This window comes from Tachypleus tridentatus, chromosome 3, assembly GCF_004210375.1.
Source record: "Tachypleus tridentatus isolate NWPU-2018 chromosome 3, ASM421037v1, whole genome shotgun sequence".
In the NCBI taxonomy this organism is placed as follows: Eukaryota; Metazoa; Arthropoda; class Merostomata; order Xiphosura; family Limulidae; genus Tachypleus; species Tachypleus tridentatus.
In genome coordinates this window covers 58,759,205-58,778,779 of record NC_134827.1, presented here as the reverse complement: position 1 = coordinate 58,778,779, position 19,575 = coordinate 58,759,205, and the positions used below count along the sequence as shown (strand labels likewise).

The window sequence follows — 19,575 nt, the reverse complement described above, 5'->3', positions numbered from 1 at the left end:
ACAGTGAATGAGAGCGTAAGATATGTTGGTGATGAGGGGGGAAATAAATATTAAAATATATGGTAAGGTTGTTTGTTTATTTTGTTATGCACAAAGTTATATAAAGAGCTACCTGTGCTCTGCCCACCGCGGATATCGAAACCTGATTTTTATTATTATAAGTCCACAAACATATCACTCTGTTACTGGGAGAAGGGGGCAGATATGGTAAGAAAATTAGTGAGAAACGAAAAACGGTGGTAAGAACATAAGGGGGGAGGAAGCAGAATAGTTTGAATTTCCAAAACTTTTAAACGCGCACAGATAAAGATAGAGCTGTAAAAAACAGATGGCTTAGTCAAGGTTAGTCCTACCTTGATTATGTCGACTACTTAAGTAATCTTCCTTGCAAATGAAACACTTTTCATCTAGGACGTACAATTCTTCTCCTGTTGATAGCTGCTTCCTGCAGATCATGCAGGTGAAACATTTAAGATGAAAGACCTTATTACGAGCTCTTCGGACGAGGTCTGTGGGAGATATTCCCTGACTACAACCAGTACACTTGGTTCCAAACCGCCTGAAAAAGAAAAATAATTGATCAAGTAGGCTATTGAATTTTGTAAGTTAAAGTGAGATTTTTTTATGTGTATTATTTGAGAAGTTAAAGGATTTCATTCACTAATGCAACAAAATACACAATACAGAACAAAAATACCAGTCTTTAGTTTATTGTCGACGAAAAACTAGTAAATACGAGAAGGCGGAAAATACCCAAACTTTTAACAATACAAAAAAACTTTCTTTGATAAAAGGACAAGTTGATGAAAGACACTTTAACATGAATAAAAAAGAACATCCCATCTCCATTAAGAAACTTTGGAATTTAAAATAAGTCTGAAACACACCAGTTTGTCAGATATGGTTCAACGTCACTCAAAAAAAATTCAAATGACATATTCTTAACTTTTCTATCACCCGTTACTTAATTATAAACAATCAATTAAAACTAAAACAGCGAAACCCAATTTCTTTCGTTTTGTTGTACTTCATCTTATTTTTTAGGACTAGAGGACTTGTTGTGAACAGACGTGGTACATCAACAATGAACGTTGAAATAAAAAAATGTGATGTTTGAGGTGTTTTAGGGTTATATGAAACATTTTCAGACACCGCTTGAAAGAGACACGTTTCTTCGTTACAAGGGTTTAATGTGAATATTCTAAGGATCTTGGTCTTTCTGGAAAAAAGAAGCATTATACTTATCTAGGTAGCAGTGTGTAAATATTTTTTGTGTTTCCAAACAAGCAAGTTTTTTAAACGAATTTTGTTTTACATATTAAAACTGACATATGTATATTGAACAACAGTCCAGAGACAGGTGTCATCATAAAGTGTCACTGTCGACCGTGTACAGACTAGTTTGTGTTTCAAACCAAGAATGTTTGCTAAATGGGTTTTTGTTACAACATTAAAGTGTCTTACGTCCCCCCCATATATATATATATTAAACTACAGTCTATAATATATACAGATGTTACCATAAAGTAGTAAATAGCTCAAAATATTTCAACGAATTATCAATTTAATTGACTTTAAAACTTTCAGTTTTACCCAAACATAAGGATCAAATGCGTATTAAACCAAAAGTTAAAATTCTATCACGATTAAATGCATTAATTAAGTAACTGTTTGTAGAGTTAAAAGTTGCAAATGCGCAACACATATAATACATAAATACGGCAACAGTTGGAAATTAAACTAGATAGCACACACACAATGACAAGTTGACGACCTGCTTCATTCCCGTACCTCTACTAAAACCCTGCCAAACGATCAAGCCACAGGTGTTAATTAGAGGTTTGTGTGTGGGCTTTCTGACAACGTAAACAATGCCCCACACCCAACAAAGGTCGGTACGTCTACATTTTCCCTTCCTAATTATGTTCTTAATTTTCTTTCCAACCATGCAAAATCAACCATGAAAAATTACTCGAGTCTTCGATTACCTTACTAGAATAACAAGGTAAATCTAAAGATGTATTATGTGGTAATAATATATTTAAGCCTAGTTTTTCTTTAATATCTAATTTTATCATATTTTGATAAAAATGCATATAAATTGTAGTATAAGTCATAAAACAAGTAAAAGGACTTGAAAAGTTTAGTCAGTTGGTTCAACGACTTCTTTATACCAGGATTGGAAAGGCTTAATCAAGTAGTTTAAAGTCTTATTTTATACACAAAGACTGGAAAAGCTTAGTCGAGTGATTTAAGGATTCCTTTAATATGAAAAGCTTAATCCAATGGTTGAATGACTCATTTTATATAAAATACTAGTATACTATATCTTATTCATATTGTTTACACAGTGATATCTGATAGTTAAACAGTATTATTGTCACAGAATCAGAAGCCACAATCTTACTGTCATTACATGATAGTTAAACAGTATTATTGCCACAGAATCAGAAGCCACAATCTTACTGTCATTACATAATTAGCAATTCTCAAGACTAGTCTCTGACTGGGAGATTTTACAGCATTTATTATCTTACATGTTCATTAAAAATTGGTTTAAGAGTTGTGTTTTTTTCCGTTCCCCGCCCCGAGTTCTATTCTTACACACATACGAAACCACCCTACGTAGGTCTTCATCAAGTAAAAGGTTCTGAAAAGGCCGGATCATCGCAAGTTAATAGTGGACAGGAGGTAACAAAGGATATAATCTCCGGGGACAAAATCCGATTTGAGTGAAAACCCAGTCATATACATACGTAAGCCTCACGATTTACAGCTGTAGAGCTAACCTAGTGTGTCTGTGTCAGGGTCGAGCTTAACTGCACAAATTGTGTTATAAATGTTTTTAATGTCAAAATCCTTTTATTATATGTCATTTTATGCCTTAAAGTTGTTTCTTATAGTCGTTAAGATATCTAGAAAGTTAGCTTTGAAGCTGAAAAGTATTCAACGACACATAGAATTCTGCGCCGGGTTTAATAACTCGAATGTGCTTATCGTACCTTCAGTTATATGTTGTTGTTTTTTCTGTAACTTTATGTATGTGTAATTTATAAAGAGTAGTCAAAACTTACACTTTGGTTTCCAATGGGCGAAGAAAGTAAAACGGACTCCATCGTATTTGAATATTGGAGGCATGTAGAGATTAATTAGAAACTGGGTGTTACCTGTTGTTTTTAAACAGTTTATAGGCATTAAACTCAGCTTGTTTTTTACGAATTCTGAACTTTCAAATTCGCGTCAGACAACATTTGAACCATTAGAACTTTATCTTGGTTCATCAGTACTTAGTACTTTGGTTGCACCTTCATGATGATTTGTAGAATATAACTAAACCTGAACAGATAATAATCACAACAAAATGAAAATAAAGTGAATAAATATGTGTATTTCTTATTAACTTTAAAAGTTTTTTCTACGTCTATAAAAGCATTCGTTTACTGAATTTTCGCGCAAATTTACATGAGGGTTATCAGCGCCAGAGAAGGCAAATGGCCAACAGCCTCAGCCGCCAACACTCATTTACTCTTCTATAAAGGAATAGTGGGATTTGACTGTTGCCCTTAGGTTCGACATGACCACATGGTCAGGGCGCTCGACTCGTAGTCGATGGGTCGCGAGTTTGAATTCTTGTTCCACAAGCATGCTTGCCCTTTTAGCAGTGAGGGCATTATAATGTTACGGCCAATCCCACCATTCGTTTGTAAAGGAGTAGTCCAAGTGTTAGCTGTGGGTGGCGATGATTAACTGCCTTCCCTCTCTAGCCTTACACTGTTAAATTAGGGAAGGCTAATGCAGATAGCCCTCGCGTAGCTTGGCGCGAAAGTTTAGAAAACAAACAAATAATCAAACAAACTATTGCTCGTATAATCCATTAATGGCCCCAAAGTACGAAGAGCAGATCTTTTCTCAGCAGTAACGGGACTCAAATCACTGGATGATAGCTCTAAAGCCCGAAAAGCTAACTACTGGGCCACGCTCGGCCTATCTATAGGAAAGTAATAGTAATAATAGACACATGTTTTGTTTTATTAAGTGAGATTGTTTTTTTATTTACAAAGCTAATGCATTTCAAATCAGCTGCTGCGATATAGATTCTCCTTTTATACAAAATTAATTGTAAATCAACGCAAAAATCAATATACATTTATAGTAACACTTAATTTTAGCATCTAAATAACAAACATGTATTTTCAACAGACAACTAATACTTAGGCTGTATTTGTAAATTTAAAAGATCGGGATTGTTTAAGTCTGTTTGTTGTTAAACCCAAAACTAAACAATGAACTATTTGTACAATACTTATACCGGGGTTATCGAAAGTCGATTTTTAACGTTATAAGCACTTAGACTTATCGTTGAGCCACCAGGGTGGGGGAATTTACAAAAAAGAAATTTAAACACTCATTAATCTTCTCTAAGATAAGATTCTTTATGGATAATCATTCGATAAACTAAGTATTAAATAAATTATTTCAGCTTTTCTTTCTCGTTTTATTTCTTCATCATCGTTAAAGTTCAGCACTGATATTATACACATAACGAGTTAATTATTTTATTTTGTATTCGCACATCATAGATATTTTTCCTATCAGTTCTTTGTAACTGTGATACCTCCTTAGTCTCGCTTCGTAAAACGTACTATATGAAAAGCAGACGATCTCTGTTTTCGTCACACGCAAACCGATCAAACATTTGGCCAATTTATTTTATCATGAGCAACACGTGAGCGTTAATTGACGTCAAGAAAGTTATGTTATAACACAAGGTTACTCAAACAAGAATAAAATCGTGCGTGATAATATCGAAACATAATCTCATTATTAATAATGTATATAGAAACAGTTAGGCCAAATTATTAATAATTATTGTTGATTGCGTTTCGATTCGTTAAGATAGATCTGTTTTCATCTAATAAGGAAGAGTTTTAGTTTATATATAACTGTAGTCGCTAAGATTTAAAGTTTAATTGTAATTGAATGAAACTTAAATATTGTTAGTTACTGCCTAGAAGTTTCATCATGTCACATAACGTTTGAATGAAGCTGCACCAAATAAACCTTTTTCGTGGTGCCTTTATTTATTTTTACATATATAATCGTGTACTCTCTACCTAACTCATAAGTTGGATCTAAGCCATTCTTACGCATTGTGAGCGCCGATAATGTGATTTATGGGTCTATAGCTCACTAGAACGTTAGGGTAAGTTAATAGAAATAAAGATCAGAATCAAGAATAAACACTCACACGAACAATAACCAACTTAGGTGTCCTAAGTGTCTCTACATGTATAACCAGGAGTTAAATATGTTTGTAAGACTTGTTTGCTGGGTTCTTACTTTGAATGCACGTGTCTTACTTCGTTTTGCTTTTCTTTTGTTGTGTGTATTTCAAGTTTGGAAACAACAAAATGATATCTCGAGGCTACCACTCCACGTTCATGCCACTTTCATAAGAGCAGTAAAATAAAAAAGTAGAACAAGTTATTAATTTCTTGATGTATATAAATATATAGAATTTCTTCTAACGGTCATTTTGAAAAGAAAGAACTGCAGATACAGGACATGTTCCACAGGGTTCTCCACACAGGCTTGAAGTAAATGTATAACTCTCAAAAAAATCTGCAAAGCCAAGCTACAACAAAGGGTGTAGATCAGAACTTTCGTAAGAAGCCTATAAAGTCCAGCGACAAAAAATGGTATACAAATATAACTTAACAGGACTTCCTTAAAAGAGCTACAAAGTCTAGCTACATACAACAAAGAGTGTAGAAAGATAACTTCCTTAAGAAAGTTCCAAAGTCCAGCTACAACAAAGTGTGTAGAAACAGAATTTAAAAAATTAAAAAGTGCAACAGCGATAAAGTGGCGTATAATTGTAACTTATTAGAACTTCTAGAGAATGCAAGTACATGTGAATAAATTACTTACTTTCATCGATGAAAGCCATGATTTGAAGAAAGGCCACTTAAACAGCAATGCATAAAACGTCCTACAAGTTAAGGAAATTCAGGAAAAAAAACAACAAGGCAAGATTAACCGTTAGAGCTACAGAAACGACCTGTCTTTGTAGTTTCTGTGCTCAGCTGTTAACATCTTCTGCTTGTTCTGCCACATATAGATTCCAATGTCATCAGTAAACACTAATGCAGCTGAGCCTCTGAAGGCCTAACTCCAGACTCTGTATTACATTTTGTTTTCTTACTAAAAAATTATACCAAGGTGTTCCAACAGGTGTCACTGTTTTTCATGCTGCTAAAAAATCCTCTATGTTACTAAAACATACATTCGCATGAGAGTTACTTAACTAGCTATCTTTTAGGTTAATTAGCATAACGTCCACATTCATGATACAATGGTATTACGTCCATTATGTTTATGACTGACTTTTTCACCATGCCCACGTTCACAAGACTAGAATAATGACTATGTTTACTATAGACTGATACACTTTCACATGCAACATACATGCTATAATTTTGATGCTCGCGATTTAATGATATATATATGTAAAAACGGATGGTTTGGGTTGAGAGAATGTTTTATGTAGAGGAGCGAATAACGTTTCGACCTTCTTTGGTTATCGCCAGGTTCACAAATAACCAACATTTGGCAAAAACTAGTAACAAAATATGACATTCCAGTTAATACCAAATTTATTCAAAAACCAGGCACAAAACTAAGGTCTATACTATGTAAAAACTACACTGACAAACACCACAGCAACATTATTTATAAAATACAATGTGATAACTGCCACGACCTCTATATTGGAGAAACAAGTAGAAAAATGGAAACCAGATTCAAAGAACATAAAAAGTCAACTTCACACGTTTTCGAACACTGCAAGTCAAATAAACACAACATAACCATAGAAAACACTCAAATACTAAATAAAGAAACAAACATAAACAAACGCAAAATTAAAGAAGCCTTACTTATACAACAACTTTAGCCCAAAATATACCAATACAAAGGAACACCTTTATACCTATATTAATAAATATAATCAAACATCTAAGCACGCCCTCTACATTCCTACACTCAGTTACACAACCCCCTTCAAACATGTGGTCAGCTATCGGTCAGTTATCTCTTTCTTTCTTTGTGAACCTGACGATGACCGAAAAAGGTCGACGCGTTGTTCACTCTTTTACATAAAAAAATTTCTGAACCCAAACCAGCCGTTTTTACATATATATTTGATTATGTTTGTTTTTACATATATATTTGATTATGTTTGTTGACACTCTACTAATATTCCTTCAATTTTCTCCCCACTTTCTAAGATATTTGTATTGTGTCAATATAATAAAAATAAACTCTTTTCAGACTCTATAGAAGCTAATCTTATAAAGGTAATACTGAATATCAACCCTAATAAAACTAATATTAAGCTCGACATTGCCAATGTAATAATATCCTTCAAGTTTGTAAAAACTCTCGATGACGAACATCACATCTTACAGCGCTAAATGTGTCGGTTTTCTAGACCCGCGGTGGACAGAGCAGAAGCGCGGGGCCCCTAGTGGGCCAACGGCAAGTTTCAGAAATTATAATGTCAAGTCCTGGTTTATGTTCCCTCCAATGGACAGAGTGCAAAGAAAACACAAAAAAAACACGTTATGTTACTTTGTGCTACCACAACACTAATTAAATATCGTGTAATATTGGCACTAAACATCAACCCTACAAAGTTAGGATTCCCAAAGCTAACACACACACACAACACACAAATTAACGCTGAACACAGAAGTTTATAAAATTGTTCTACAAAATAGCACTGCACAACAGGTCTTTAGCGTATGAAAATATATTTCTAAAGACACTGAAACTTCATTGTTGCCCTTCACAATCAATAAGAAGATGGTAATCTTACATCCATCAATCAACAGACAGGTTTTCTACAGTCAACAGTGAGGAGGCAATAATTCTACAGTTAACAATGAGTAGGTATTAATTCTACAGTCAACAATGAGGATACAGTAATTCTACAGTTAACAATGAAGAGGCAATGATTCTACACTCAACAATGAGGATACGGTAATTCTACAGTCAACAATGAAGAGGCAATGATTCTACAGTCAACAATGAGAAGACAGTAATTCTGCAGTCAACAATGAGGAGACAGTAATTTTTTAAAAATTAAACTATTGTTTATTGTGATAATCATATATATATATATATATTCATTTATAAATCAACGAATATTGGAGAATAACATAACTTAAGTCTTCCCTAAATAATCCTAAAACTGAATGTAAACCTTATTCTTCGTAGTTTTTCTTGGTGAGGGTGCTATATGTTACGTTTTGTGGTTAGTTAATTTCATTGTGCCTAACATTGTGTTTGATATATTCATTGAAACTGTCATACCTTGAACAGCCAGAAACAAAATATTTGTATTATACCTTTACATGTTTTGTTCGATCATTATATACATTAACATATTTTAGTCGTTAGTGATTCCAAAATGTATGCATGAGTTGAGAATGTAGGTGTGTATATACGAACGATGGGATGCTTGTGTTACTATACTGATCAGTTTTATGAATATGCAGCTGTAATGATGCAAGTTTTATATTCGAATTTGAAATGGAAAAGAATCCGTACTGTTTATGTATGTACATCTATAGGCTACGTTTAAACAAGTACCTAAGAAATGTACTTAGATGGAGCTCGGTATAGTATAATATATACTATTTATGTAAATAACGCATTATGAGAAACCAGAAACGACAGTTACATATTTGAACCTAATACACGGAACGAATGTTTAGAGCTTTATACTTAATGCTATATCGACAAAACAGTAGCAAGTAACAAAAGGTTAGGTAACCAGCTGGACACGACTATTTATTTTATTTTTTACTTCCATCACAATAGAGCCAGTGGCACAGTGTTATTTACGTCTGTGGACTTACAACGTTTGAATCAGGGTTTCGATACCCGTGGTGGGCAAAGCACAGGTGCAAATTGTTGCTTTGTGCTTAACTTTAACCAAACATCACAAACAGATGTAGTGTATCCAGTATCCAGAAACGTCATCGGACTACACGAAACGTTATTGTAGGGTAGTCTGCTGGTAGATAGCAAAAAAAGTGCTGCCTGGGATGACTGTGATTTGATCAGGTTAACACGTTTAGGTGAAAATAAGTCGTACAACATCTTACGACAGGAATGGTACGAACACATTTGTCCCAGGGTATCCAGAGAAACAGTGAATAGGAGACTGACCAAATAGGCTATTTGGCAAGATAGGCTATTATCTGCAAACAGACATTAACCAGAATTAATCGCCGTCACTGTCGAATTCGGGCAAGATAGCATATTATGTTATAGTTAAGACACTGGCAACATGTCATATTTGTATATGATTCCTGTTTTCGGCTTATTGAAGTTGATGGTAGGATTCGCATTCGTTGTTTGCCCGGAAAGTAGATGAAGAAAGATTGTCTTTTCCACAAGAGGTGGTACAGTGCTATTCATAGATTCTAAGAAACGTTATTGATACTTCCTACAGGTATCATATAGAAATTATATTTTTATCATATGTTAGGGCAAGGTTTGTCAATAACTTTGTGTTCCAGGATGGTAACGCTATTGCCCAAATTGTGCGTATTATGCAGGATTGTCTTGACCAGGAGCATGTTATAAGATTGCCATGGTCAGCAACATCTCCAGTGCTTAGATAACCGTGCCTACGGTTACACCTAAGTGGTAACCAGCATCTCGAAATATAAAACATCATAAGTTGTTTAGTGTGATAAAGGTCACACTAAACATTCAAAATTAAAGTATGTATCTTCAATAATTTATAAAAATTCAATCAGTTATTACTTTTACTATTATATTTATCTAATCTTGAGTAAAAAAAGTTGCCGATGGAGCCTTGGACCCCCATAGAATTTTAAAACCATTTTTTAAAACTATATCTATATATAAAATTGTATTTGAGTCCATCACTATATTAGTTGCGTATGAATCTCACACACAATAACAGTTCAACAACGAATATCAGTAACATTAATATTAATTTCATTAATTACTAATAGGGTTCTTATGGATTTGACAGTCAGAAATTTGAAGGTTTGCACACATTTTATTCGCTCAACTCATCAAAATTCAAAGCTCAAAATGCAAGACAGTTATTATACTAAGCAATTATTTATGTTCTTTTGATAAATATTTGTAAAAAGAGTAACGTTAGTTACCGGAAATATTTGCTTTAAATATATCTAATAGGTTTTGGTAGACCTGAGTTGACGTATTATATGAGTTACGATCTGGTGCGAGGCTTAGGACTGAGATAATTCGACATAATTTTAGCCGTTTAATACTGAAGCTAATTAGAGGTAAAAGTAGTGAAGTACAGGCTAATTCTGGTGAGGAGTTCGCGCTTTCAGACTTATGTGATTGGATCGAAAGCACGGCGTGAATTCGGCTTCAACTACTGCATTCTAGCAGCAGAGTGACGCCGTGTAATGGCGTACAGTTGGATAAAAGTTGGATTCGGTGGGCGCTGTGACCGAGCGATGAGAGCAGCTATTCTAAGAAGCACTAGGTGAAGTCAATAATTTGTATATTCATACTTACATATACCTTAATAAATAAAGACAATTAGAGTGGATCATACTTCTAGTACAATTCAGCGAGTGGTCAAGCAAATGTCTTAAATTCTTCGTGTTCGTCAAATATAAAGAACTCTATCAGAGTTCATGTAGCTAATACGATCACCTGAGTATAACCAATGATTAGTAACTTTCTTTGAACGAGAGTTAACAGTGAAACACCAAATTTCAAGGTGGCACAGGTACTTTATTCTCAAACCCTAGAGTTGTGATTTGGTCTTAAACCATGTTTTGCACATGTTACACGTCTCAGGATGATTCTGAGTTTTGAAACGAACGTGCAGATAATATAGTTTCAGCTCTACCACAATAAACTAGTGTATATATAAGCGTATCAATAATACTGGTAGCGCAAATTATATATAAAGCGATATGTGTGTGTGTGTGTATGTTTTCTTACAGCAGAGCCACATTGGGCTATCTACTGACTGAGTCCACCAAGGGGAATCGAACCCTTCACCTACATAAAGCTTCTAGTGATCTAAATTTGGATTCCGAAACGTTTTACTTTGGACCCTTATACATCTAATAATTTAATAGAAATATTAAATAACAACTGATCTGTTATATTTTACTTTCACTGTAATTTTAGTTGAAAAAAAAAGACTCGAGTAAAAATGTTTTGTAGTCGAATTTATTCCAGTAAATACAGTTCTCGTTAGAATTACACCACTTCCCGGCATCAGGTCAGTTTTAAACAATATATTTCAACATCTGCTCAGGTATTCTTAGGAACGTGTCGTCGATCAGTTATTCAATATTATTAAAGTTTGATCATCTGCTACTTTTTTCTTCACGAGAGACAAATGTTTGCATCTTCATGTTCAGGTTGAAAAATCAAGGTCACCCCATCACTCTTGTTAGCCTCATGGAGTCAGGAACGATTTTCGTATTGTTGTTTCATAACACATGGAATGTTCCTTTTATCTTGACGAAAAGCCAAAATATATTTGGACGAAACTATATCGTTTATTTCTCTATACGCAATGATGTCACACATTGAGGTATATTTGGTCTTAACTCTAGAAGCTTCATAATTTCTTAATGCAGAACTCTTTGTAACACATCTCACATTTTATATTCAAATTTGTGATCCAATTTCAGAATGCATCTCTCAGAGTGGGCACTCTTTAACAGAGGGGAGTTTCCTTTCGGTTCCAATGTGTGATACGAAAAGGTATAGGCATACATTCACAAACCTATATATTCACTGAAGCATGACTGGTGTTCATTTCGTTAGATCTTCAAGGAACGTATTAACCTTTAGAATGGAATTACTGAATTAGTCATAAATTACATGAACTGGCTCAAAGTTAGCTATCAGTTTTCCTCCCTTTTATACTTCCACTGTCTAATATGAATAAATGTATAATAATAAGGAATAACAGGATCTACATATATAGTTAAGTTTCAGTAAATTAGCATAAATATTCAGTTTGGTACATTTTATCTCGTGATTTTTCATTGAAGGGGTGATGTTACTCGGGTAAGTTACACGAGACTGTTAGTGAAGTCAGTTTCTACTTGTAAAGATTAATTCTACCTGTGAGGAACAAGAAACGGTCATGAGGACTTCCGAGGGACAGAAAATGGTTATGCGAGCTTAATTATACTTGTAGGGGACAGGAGGTGGTTATAAAGGCTTAATTCTACTTTTAATGGACAGAAGACGGTTATGAAGGCTTTATTCTACTTTTAATGGACAGAAGACGGTTATGAAGGCTCAATTCTACTTTTAATGGACAGAAGACGGTTATGAAGGCTTAATTCTACTTTTAATGGACAGAAGACGGTTATGAAGGCTTAATTCTACTTTTAATGGACAGAAGACGGTTATGAAGGCTTAATTCTTCACGTAAGGATCAGAAAACTAGTGAACATTTAGCTATGCGACAGAACAGCGATTAACGTTGACTGCTGTACAAGTTTCAATTTTCTTTGTAAACGAGAGAAACTTATTTAGACTGTTATTAGGGTTTAAGTGACATAGGACTGTTATGATGATTTAAGTGACAGATATTGTTGTCAGTCGTGAGAGTTTAAGTAACACAAGACTGCTGTTAACTGTTGTGATGGTTTAAGCTATAGACGACTGTTATTATAGTTTAAATGAGAGGTGTTCTTGACTGTTGTGACAATTCAAGTGACATATACTGTTGTCGCTTGAGAGGATTTAAGAGGGTTAGAAAACAATCACTGTCGGCAGTACTTTCATTTAATATAGTCTAAAAAACAACAACTACATAACCTTCTCCATATGTTGTTGAGTTAATGCTATTTTTGTTGTTGTTCCTTAACTGTAAATAAAACAGTAACAAAAATCTGGCGGTTAGCCCTAAATAATTTTACACTAGCAGACTTTCTTTTAAATTACTGAGAAACATCGGCTCTCATTTATTTTCTTTTTTCGTTAAGAGAAAAATCAGAAATTACTCGAACTTTTAACAGACTAAAATAAATATGGACATAATGGATATTTTATTGTTTGGAGAACCAAAGTTTACATAATTATCATGTAATACTATTTAACTAATGAACACAGAGTGTGACACCGTTATGTTAACTGGCAGTTTATATAGTATGTGTGACATTATTATGTTTTACTTAACTTTACATATTGCATGTGACAAAATAATATTACTTAACGACTTCACATATTGTGTGTATGTGACACTATTAAGTTACTTAACAGATTTACATAGTGTGTATGTGACACTATTCTTTAAATTAATATTCTACATAATATTTGACAGTGTTATATGCATTAACTAATTATTGAATAATTTGTTAACAATTTACTCTAATCCGTGTCCAGTTTTATATTTAGTGTTTTGCCCATGTTTATAACACGTCCTCTGGAATTTTCTAATTAGAAAGAATTACGTTTAGCTATATTATAAGATAATTATTATTATAATATGAAAATCTCAACATGTTACTACATATATATATGTATATGTACAGATGTCTGTGTTAAGCCTTTCCATTCCAGCATTGCAGTGTTAAACAAAAGGAAATGGTAAACTTCTCCCAACTGTGGTTGAGGTCCAGTAGCATGGTATAGACAAGTAGATAAACGACATATTTCTAAGATGGAGAGTAATTATTATTCATGCTTCATATACGATAAATGATTAAATATGATACTTCCCAATTAAGAAGTTGGTAATACCCATATTTCTCATATGATAAGCAGGTAAACACCGTATTTACCATTCTATAAATGAGTTAACGTCGCGTTTCCCAAACGCAAACTGAGTAAATGTAACATTTCTTATATGAAAAACTTCATGGACAACTGCCATACGCCCCAAATAGGTATTGAGCAAATATCTTTTTGAAGCTTCACAAGTAAACATTAAAAACCATTCTGAAACAAAAGTAAACACAGTAAGTCGCCAGCTTTGAAATATTAGCAAATAAAAAAACAACTAGTAAACTAGTTAAATTATCTTCTATTCGCTAAATTGGAAAATAGGTAATGATAACGTAATGGCATTTACTTCTTTGTTTTTATATTAGCTGATATACGTGTATTGTTAGTATATACGTAATTATACGTGATTCTAGTTTCACTGTAAGAATACACGAAATTCAACATATGATCAACTTTAACGCAATCCGCGTCCTTCGTACGGCCTTTCGCATGTGCATGATTCTATTATCTCGCGAACACGGACATGATCCAGGCAGCCGTTTATCGTGAACGTGATCACAATCAGTCGGTTAACATGAACACGACTCCGGTCTCTCGAGAACATGGACATGATTCAGCCAGTCGTTTAAAATGAATATGATTACAGTCAGTCGTTTAACATGAACGTGATTCCAGTATACCTCTTATACGGACATGATTGGAATATATCATGAACATGAATGCGATAACAGTGTATATTAAACATGATTATGATAATGGATTACAGCAAACATAGACATGATTCTAATCAGTCGTTTAACATGGAAGTGATTCCATTCTATCTCTTATAGGGTCATGATACATTTTGTGAACCTGACGATGACCGAAAAAGGTCGAAACGTTGTTCGCTCCTCTACATAAGAAATTTTCTCAACCCAAACGAGCCGTTTTTACGTATATATTTTTCTCTGCAAGTGGGTTTTCTCGTCACCACTGATTACTAAACATAATCAGGGCCCGGCATGGCTAAGTGTGTTAAGGCGTTCGACTCGTAATCCGAGGGTCGCGGGTTCGAATCCCGGCTGCACCAAACATGCTCACCCTTTCAGCCGTTATAATGTTTCGGTCAATCCCACTATTCGTTGGTAAAAGAGTAGCCCTAGAGTGGGCGGTGGGTGGTGATGACTAGCTGCCTTCCCTCTAGTCTTACACTGCTAAATTAGGAACGGCTAGCGCAGATAGCCCTCGTGTAGCTTTGCGCGAAATTAAAAAACAAACAAACAAAACATAATCAAAATTGATCATTGTAATTCAAAACAAGCCCTAGTGGAGATGCAGAACAACGAAAGTGAATTTTTAAATACTTATATTACGTTGAATCTATAATTAAAATTTAATATGAATTAATTTCACATGATTGTTAGCGTTCACGTTCACGAAAGTCTGACTCATGTTTGAAACCATTAATGATTTTTTGAATTAGTAAACACTTTTTATATATTTGTTTGTTGTTAAGCGCAAAGCTACACGGTAAGCTTACTGTGCTGTGCCCATCGCTTTATCGAACTTAAGTTTTTAGTGTTGTAGTAATAAAATAAAATACACCAACGCAAGAATATGGGCTACCTGCGTACTCTACACCGCGGAGACAATTGAACCCCGAATCTTAGCGTTATTAGCCCGTAAACTTTCAGCTAATCCACAGGAGCACCACCTTTTTGTCAGTTCTTTATATTGAATGGTATAACAGGAAGCTGCCTTCTCTCTAGTTTTACGCTGCTAAATTAGGGACAACTAGCACCGATAGTCATCGTGTTGCTTTGCGCGAAATTCAGAAAACAAACAAACATTCTCATGATCATGATTATGTACTATTGCCCGACACCTCAATTTCTGTAAAGAAGCCAGAACAATCTCAGACCACACAGTTTTATAATTTTTTATATTATTTTCTCACTGTTTGTGAACGTCGATGTGAATCAGTTTAAGGGTACAAAAGTCCATTAAAACTGTATCAAGGACTATGATAGAATAGAGTTCGTATGAGTTTACCTTTTTCGGACATTTTTCACATAAGACCATCTATGATTTAGATGTGTGTTGTGAGCTTATGAGCCTTCGGCAGCTTCAAACCCTTTTTTATAATCTTATTAATGTGTTAAAAGATAAGCTTGGCTTCATGTTTGCAACGGTTTTTTGGGGGGTCTGAAGATTCTCTTTCGTAATGACACGGAGCTGCATGGAAAGTTGTTGTGGCTTAGGAACGTTTTGCTGTCTCTAAACGTTTTGAAAACTCCTTCGAAATTTTTTGGCTTACGTCGTTTAATAATCTCGCTCTATGCATAACCACTCTTCTGATAGAGTGGTTACATATTCGCTAAACATATGTCTATCGTAGCGGTAATGAAATGTTCAAATGTCGAGAATTTGTCGTAAACCAGACGATAAACTTGTTTTTCATGGTGTCAAGGCTCTGATCTATACGAACGCACTAAACTTAAGCGTATATAAATCTTTCTTATAAAATGTTATTACCATTCTATACTGAAGAAAATGTATGTAATATTATGTTCGTATAGACATGATTCAGCCTAAAATGTCTTTTAATTTTTTTTACTTCTCTTTTTTTTTCTTCTGCCACACGTTGTAATTGGGCCACGTTTCATTTAATATGTATTATTTATTTGTGAATGAAAAACGAAAGGAAACAACCTTAACTTATCCATACATTTAGCTGGTCTATGTTCTTGTACGCATATATATAGAAATTATATACGCATGGTTTTGAATCTTTTGTTAATAGGCTTTCTTTCACCTTTATCGAGCTGAAAACAAGTTGTAGTACTTACATAGCAAGTTGGTGTAATAATACAAATTGGATGTCACGAATTAAATCACTGTTCGAGCAAGCATATTGGTCACTTCTTACACACCCGTCTTATATTGCAGCATCAAAATATATTCGTATGCATACTATAGGGTGGATCTTCCGGAGGCACATGGAAAATAGTTGTTGTTGTTTTTTTCCTTGTTTTTATTTGCATAAATAAAGACTTATCCTACACTTCGATCTAAATGAACGTTACTGGCGATTTGTTGTCACGTGAGAATGTTTACTATACCTTATGCTTGAAATAAGTTTTGATTTTATTTTCTCTAAAATAAAAAAATGAAATATTAATTCTTATTTTTAATAAGAACATTTTTTTCTTTGAAACTTTTATTGATACCTTAGAATCTCCATGATGGAGATGCAGAACGTAATGTTATCCTTTCAAAATGACAAAGTGATAAAATGAAAAGCACGTGAGATAATAATAGCGAATTTATCAAGTTCGAAAGAAACAGACATCTAAGAAACTAAAATTTGTCACAGGCCGCACGCTTTCTACTATGTATTAGGCTTGTTTCTTTGTTTTTGAATTTCGCGCAGAGCTACACGAGGGCTATCTGCGCTATCCGTCCCTAATTTAGCAGTGTAAGACTAGAGGGAAGACAGCTAGTCATCACCACCCACTGCCAACTCTGGGGCTAGCTACTTTTTTATCAATTGATAGTGGGATTTACCGTAACATTATAACGCCACCATGGTTTAAAGGGCGAGCATGTTTGGTGTAACGGGGCTTTGAGACAAGCTCCCTAATCACCTGACCATACCGGACAATATACAATAGGTTTCAATTTAAAAAAAATAATGGTGAAGAATATAACCTTATTTTGTGCTAATATATGATGTTTTAATTTCAAAATTAAAACACAAGATAGATATCTAGCTTTTCATACAATAGTAAATAAGAAACAAAAGATAGTATTACATCCAATATTGGATTAATAACAAAAGGTACCTGCGAATAATAGTAAATCAAAGCAGAGAGAAAAAAGTAAAAATGCTTTAGTGAATTAAAATAAGTTAATTTGAAGTAGCATCACAAACAAGAAGGTTCTAGTGCTTTCAGCGGTGGTTATCTTAAATTATTATTAATTATAAAACTAGCGTCACACGTGTGTACATAGAACTCAATTAACAAAGTTTGAAAGGTTTAAACTGAGTCACTTTTATAGGAGCTTATACGTTACTGTAATGTTTTCAGTATTATTCGATACTTTCTCAAGTAAGTATTTCAAATATCGACATCTGATACCAGTTAAAACAACGTTAGTTTACCTGTTAAACTTTGTTGTTGTTGTTTTCGAAATAATTCGAAGAAAATATTAACAGAGGCTTGGTTTATTTTTATTCGATAGATGTTCCAATTTGGTCACATAATTACATAAAACAAAATATTAGGCTTTGAGAATCCCGTTAAAACGAATACAAATAAAACACTTTAGCTCAATAGACAAAACCTTCTATTGTTCAGAGTTCATTATGTCTACAGTGCACTTAGAGTTAGTGCTTGTTAGTATTTGGAACCTTCACTAACTTCTTGGCAGGTTTAGTTGTTGTACATTGTTATTTATAAATTCATTAAAAATTCTTATGTTACTATTCAAAATTCTACAAAAACTACTTTTTAAAGTACTATTTAAAGTACTATTTAAAGGTATTTTTTGAAATGTAAATTAAACCTATTTTGTGTATTTAAACGCACTACATTTGACACAGCTTGTTAGGTAGTTTGAAACTATTTAAATGAAGGGACTGAGTTTGTTACGAGAAGAAGTCGTTTAAAATCGGTGAAACTGCAGATAAAGCGAGATAAACCTACTTGAAAAAGTCGTTCCGGCAATAGAGTTTTCCGTCCCGGGAGAAACACTTTTCTGTCAGGTTACACTTGCATTCGCAGCAGTGGACGCAAGCAGCGTGCCAGGACCGGTCGAGAACGTTTAGTAAGAAACGGTCCAAGATCGGGCGATCGCACCCTGCACACTGTACCATCTTCATAGTGTTGGTAGAAAAATGCAGTTCCTGAAATCTGTCTCGAGGACTGACCAATGCCGGGCAATCTATTCTACACCAGACCGATTGAACTTCGAGGATTATGTTTTTTGTTTTCTTACGCCTGTCTCGATGACTGTTACCATATCATCCTACGCCGGTTTCTGGACGATTGCGATGTTCGAGTGTTGTTGTTGGTTATCGAGCCAGTTCACTCTCTCAGACGTACAAGCGGAATATCTAAAGAGGCTTCGAAACTGAGGTCACCGCCACTGTACGTGCTTCTGCCGGTGGGGCTAATGTCCCGGTACTAACTTAACAAGTCTTCTGAAAATTCAGTCTCATTGTGAAAAATATTGAAAAGATAAAAGCCTAAAACACCCTATAGATCTGACTGTGGAAGAACCAAATAGCTGCGGTCTTAACGATTTTAGTACCTCTAAGTTTCAAGTTCTGCTCTGTTCTGCTTCTGGTGTGAGCTGTTACTACCTATTAGACAGTTAGGAGTTCACGTGATTCGGAAATGGTCACCAGATGGGGTAAGCACATGGTGGGTGTATTGTTAGAGTAGAGGATAAGCGTACGATCTAGTTCAGGCGTTCAAAAACGAAGCCTGATAGCTCTTGGAACACGAAGCTCGGCGAAACTTATCTGCTGTCGTCTCTCTACAGTCTTCCATTCTCATACAACTCGCCTTGCGCTCCGTCAAATTTATTTTGCTAGTCGTGTGGTAAAGGCGGGGCCAAGACCTGCCTGTCAAGTTAGTGGTTGTCATGGAAACTACCTTGTGCCTCAGTATCATACTTTTAAGAAGGTAGTGCAGAATCTAGCACTCAAATTTGCTAGAATTGCCTCGGAGATCGGAGTAATGCTATAAGTTGTTTCGTAGGTCCTTTCACAGTATGTGCGCGAAGGCGAACAAGCAGCCA

At 34.6% G+C, this 19,575-nt stretch overlaps 1 protein-coding gene across 1 annotated transcript; it reads right to left on the bottom strand.

Annotated features, from left to right (window-relative positions):
- Positions 1–333: 333 nt before the first annotated feature.
- On the bottom strand, positions 334–19,317 carry LOC143245882 (LIM/homeobox protein Lhx1-like). The gene is made up of 2 exons (XM_076492135.1): positions 18,477–19,317; positions 334–559 (listed from the first exon to the last, which is right to left on the bottom strand). Exons 1-2 carry the CDS (start codon positions 18,650–18,652, stop codon positions 334–336), a joined length of 402 nt encoding a protein of 133 aa, XP_076348250.1. The 5' UTR covers positions 18,653–19,317.
- Positions 19,318–19,575: the final 258 nt, after the last annotated feature.

Coding starts and splice junctions, on each gene's coding strand:
- LOC143245882 (XM_076492135.1), bottom strand. CDS start 18,652: ATGAAGATGGTACAGTGTGCAGGGTGCGATCGCCCGATCTTGGACCGT. Junction 560..18,476: donor TGCCGGAACGACTTTTTCAA/GTAGGTTTATCT, acceptor TTTCTTTTTCAG/GCGGTTTGGAACCAAGTGTA.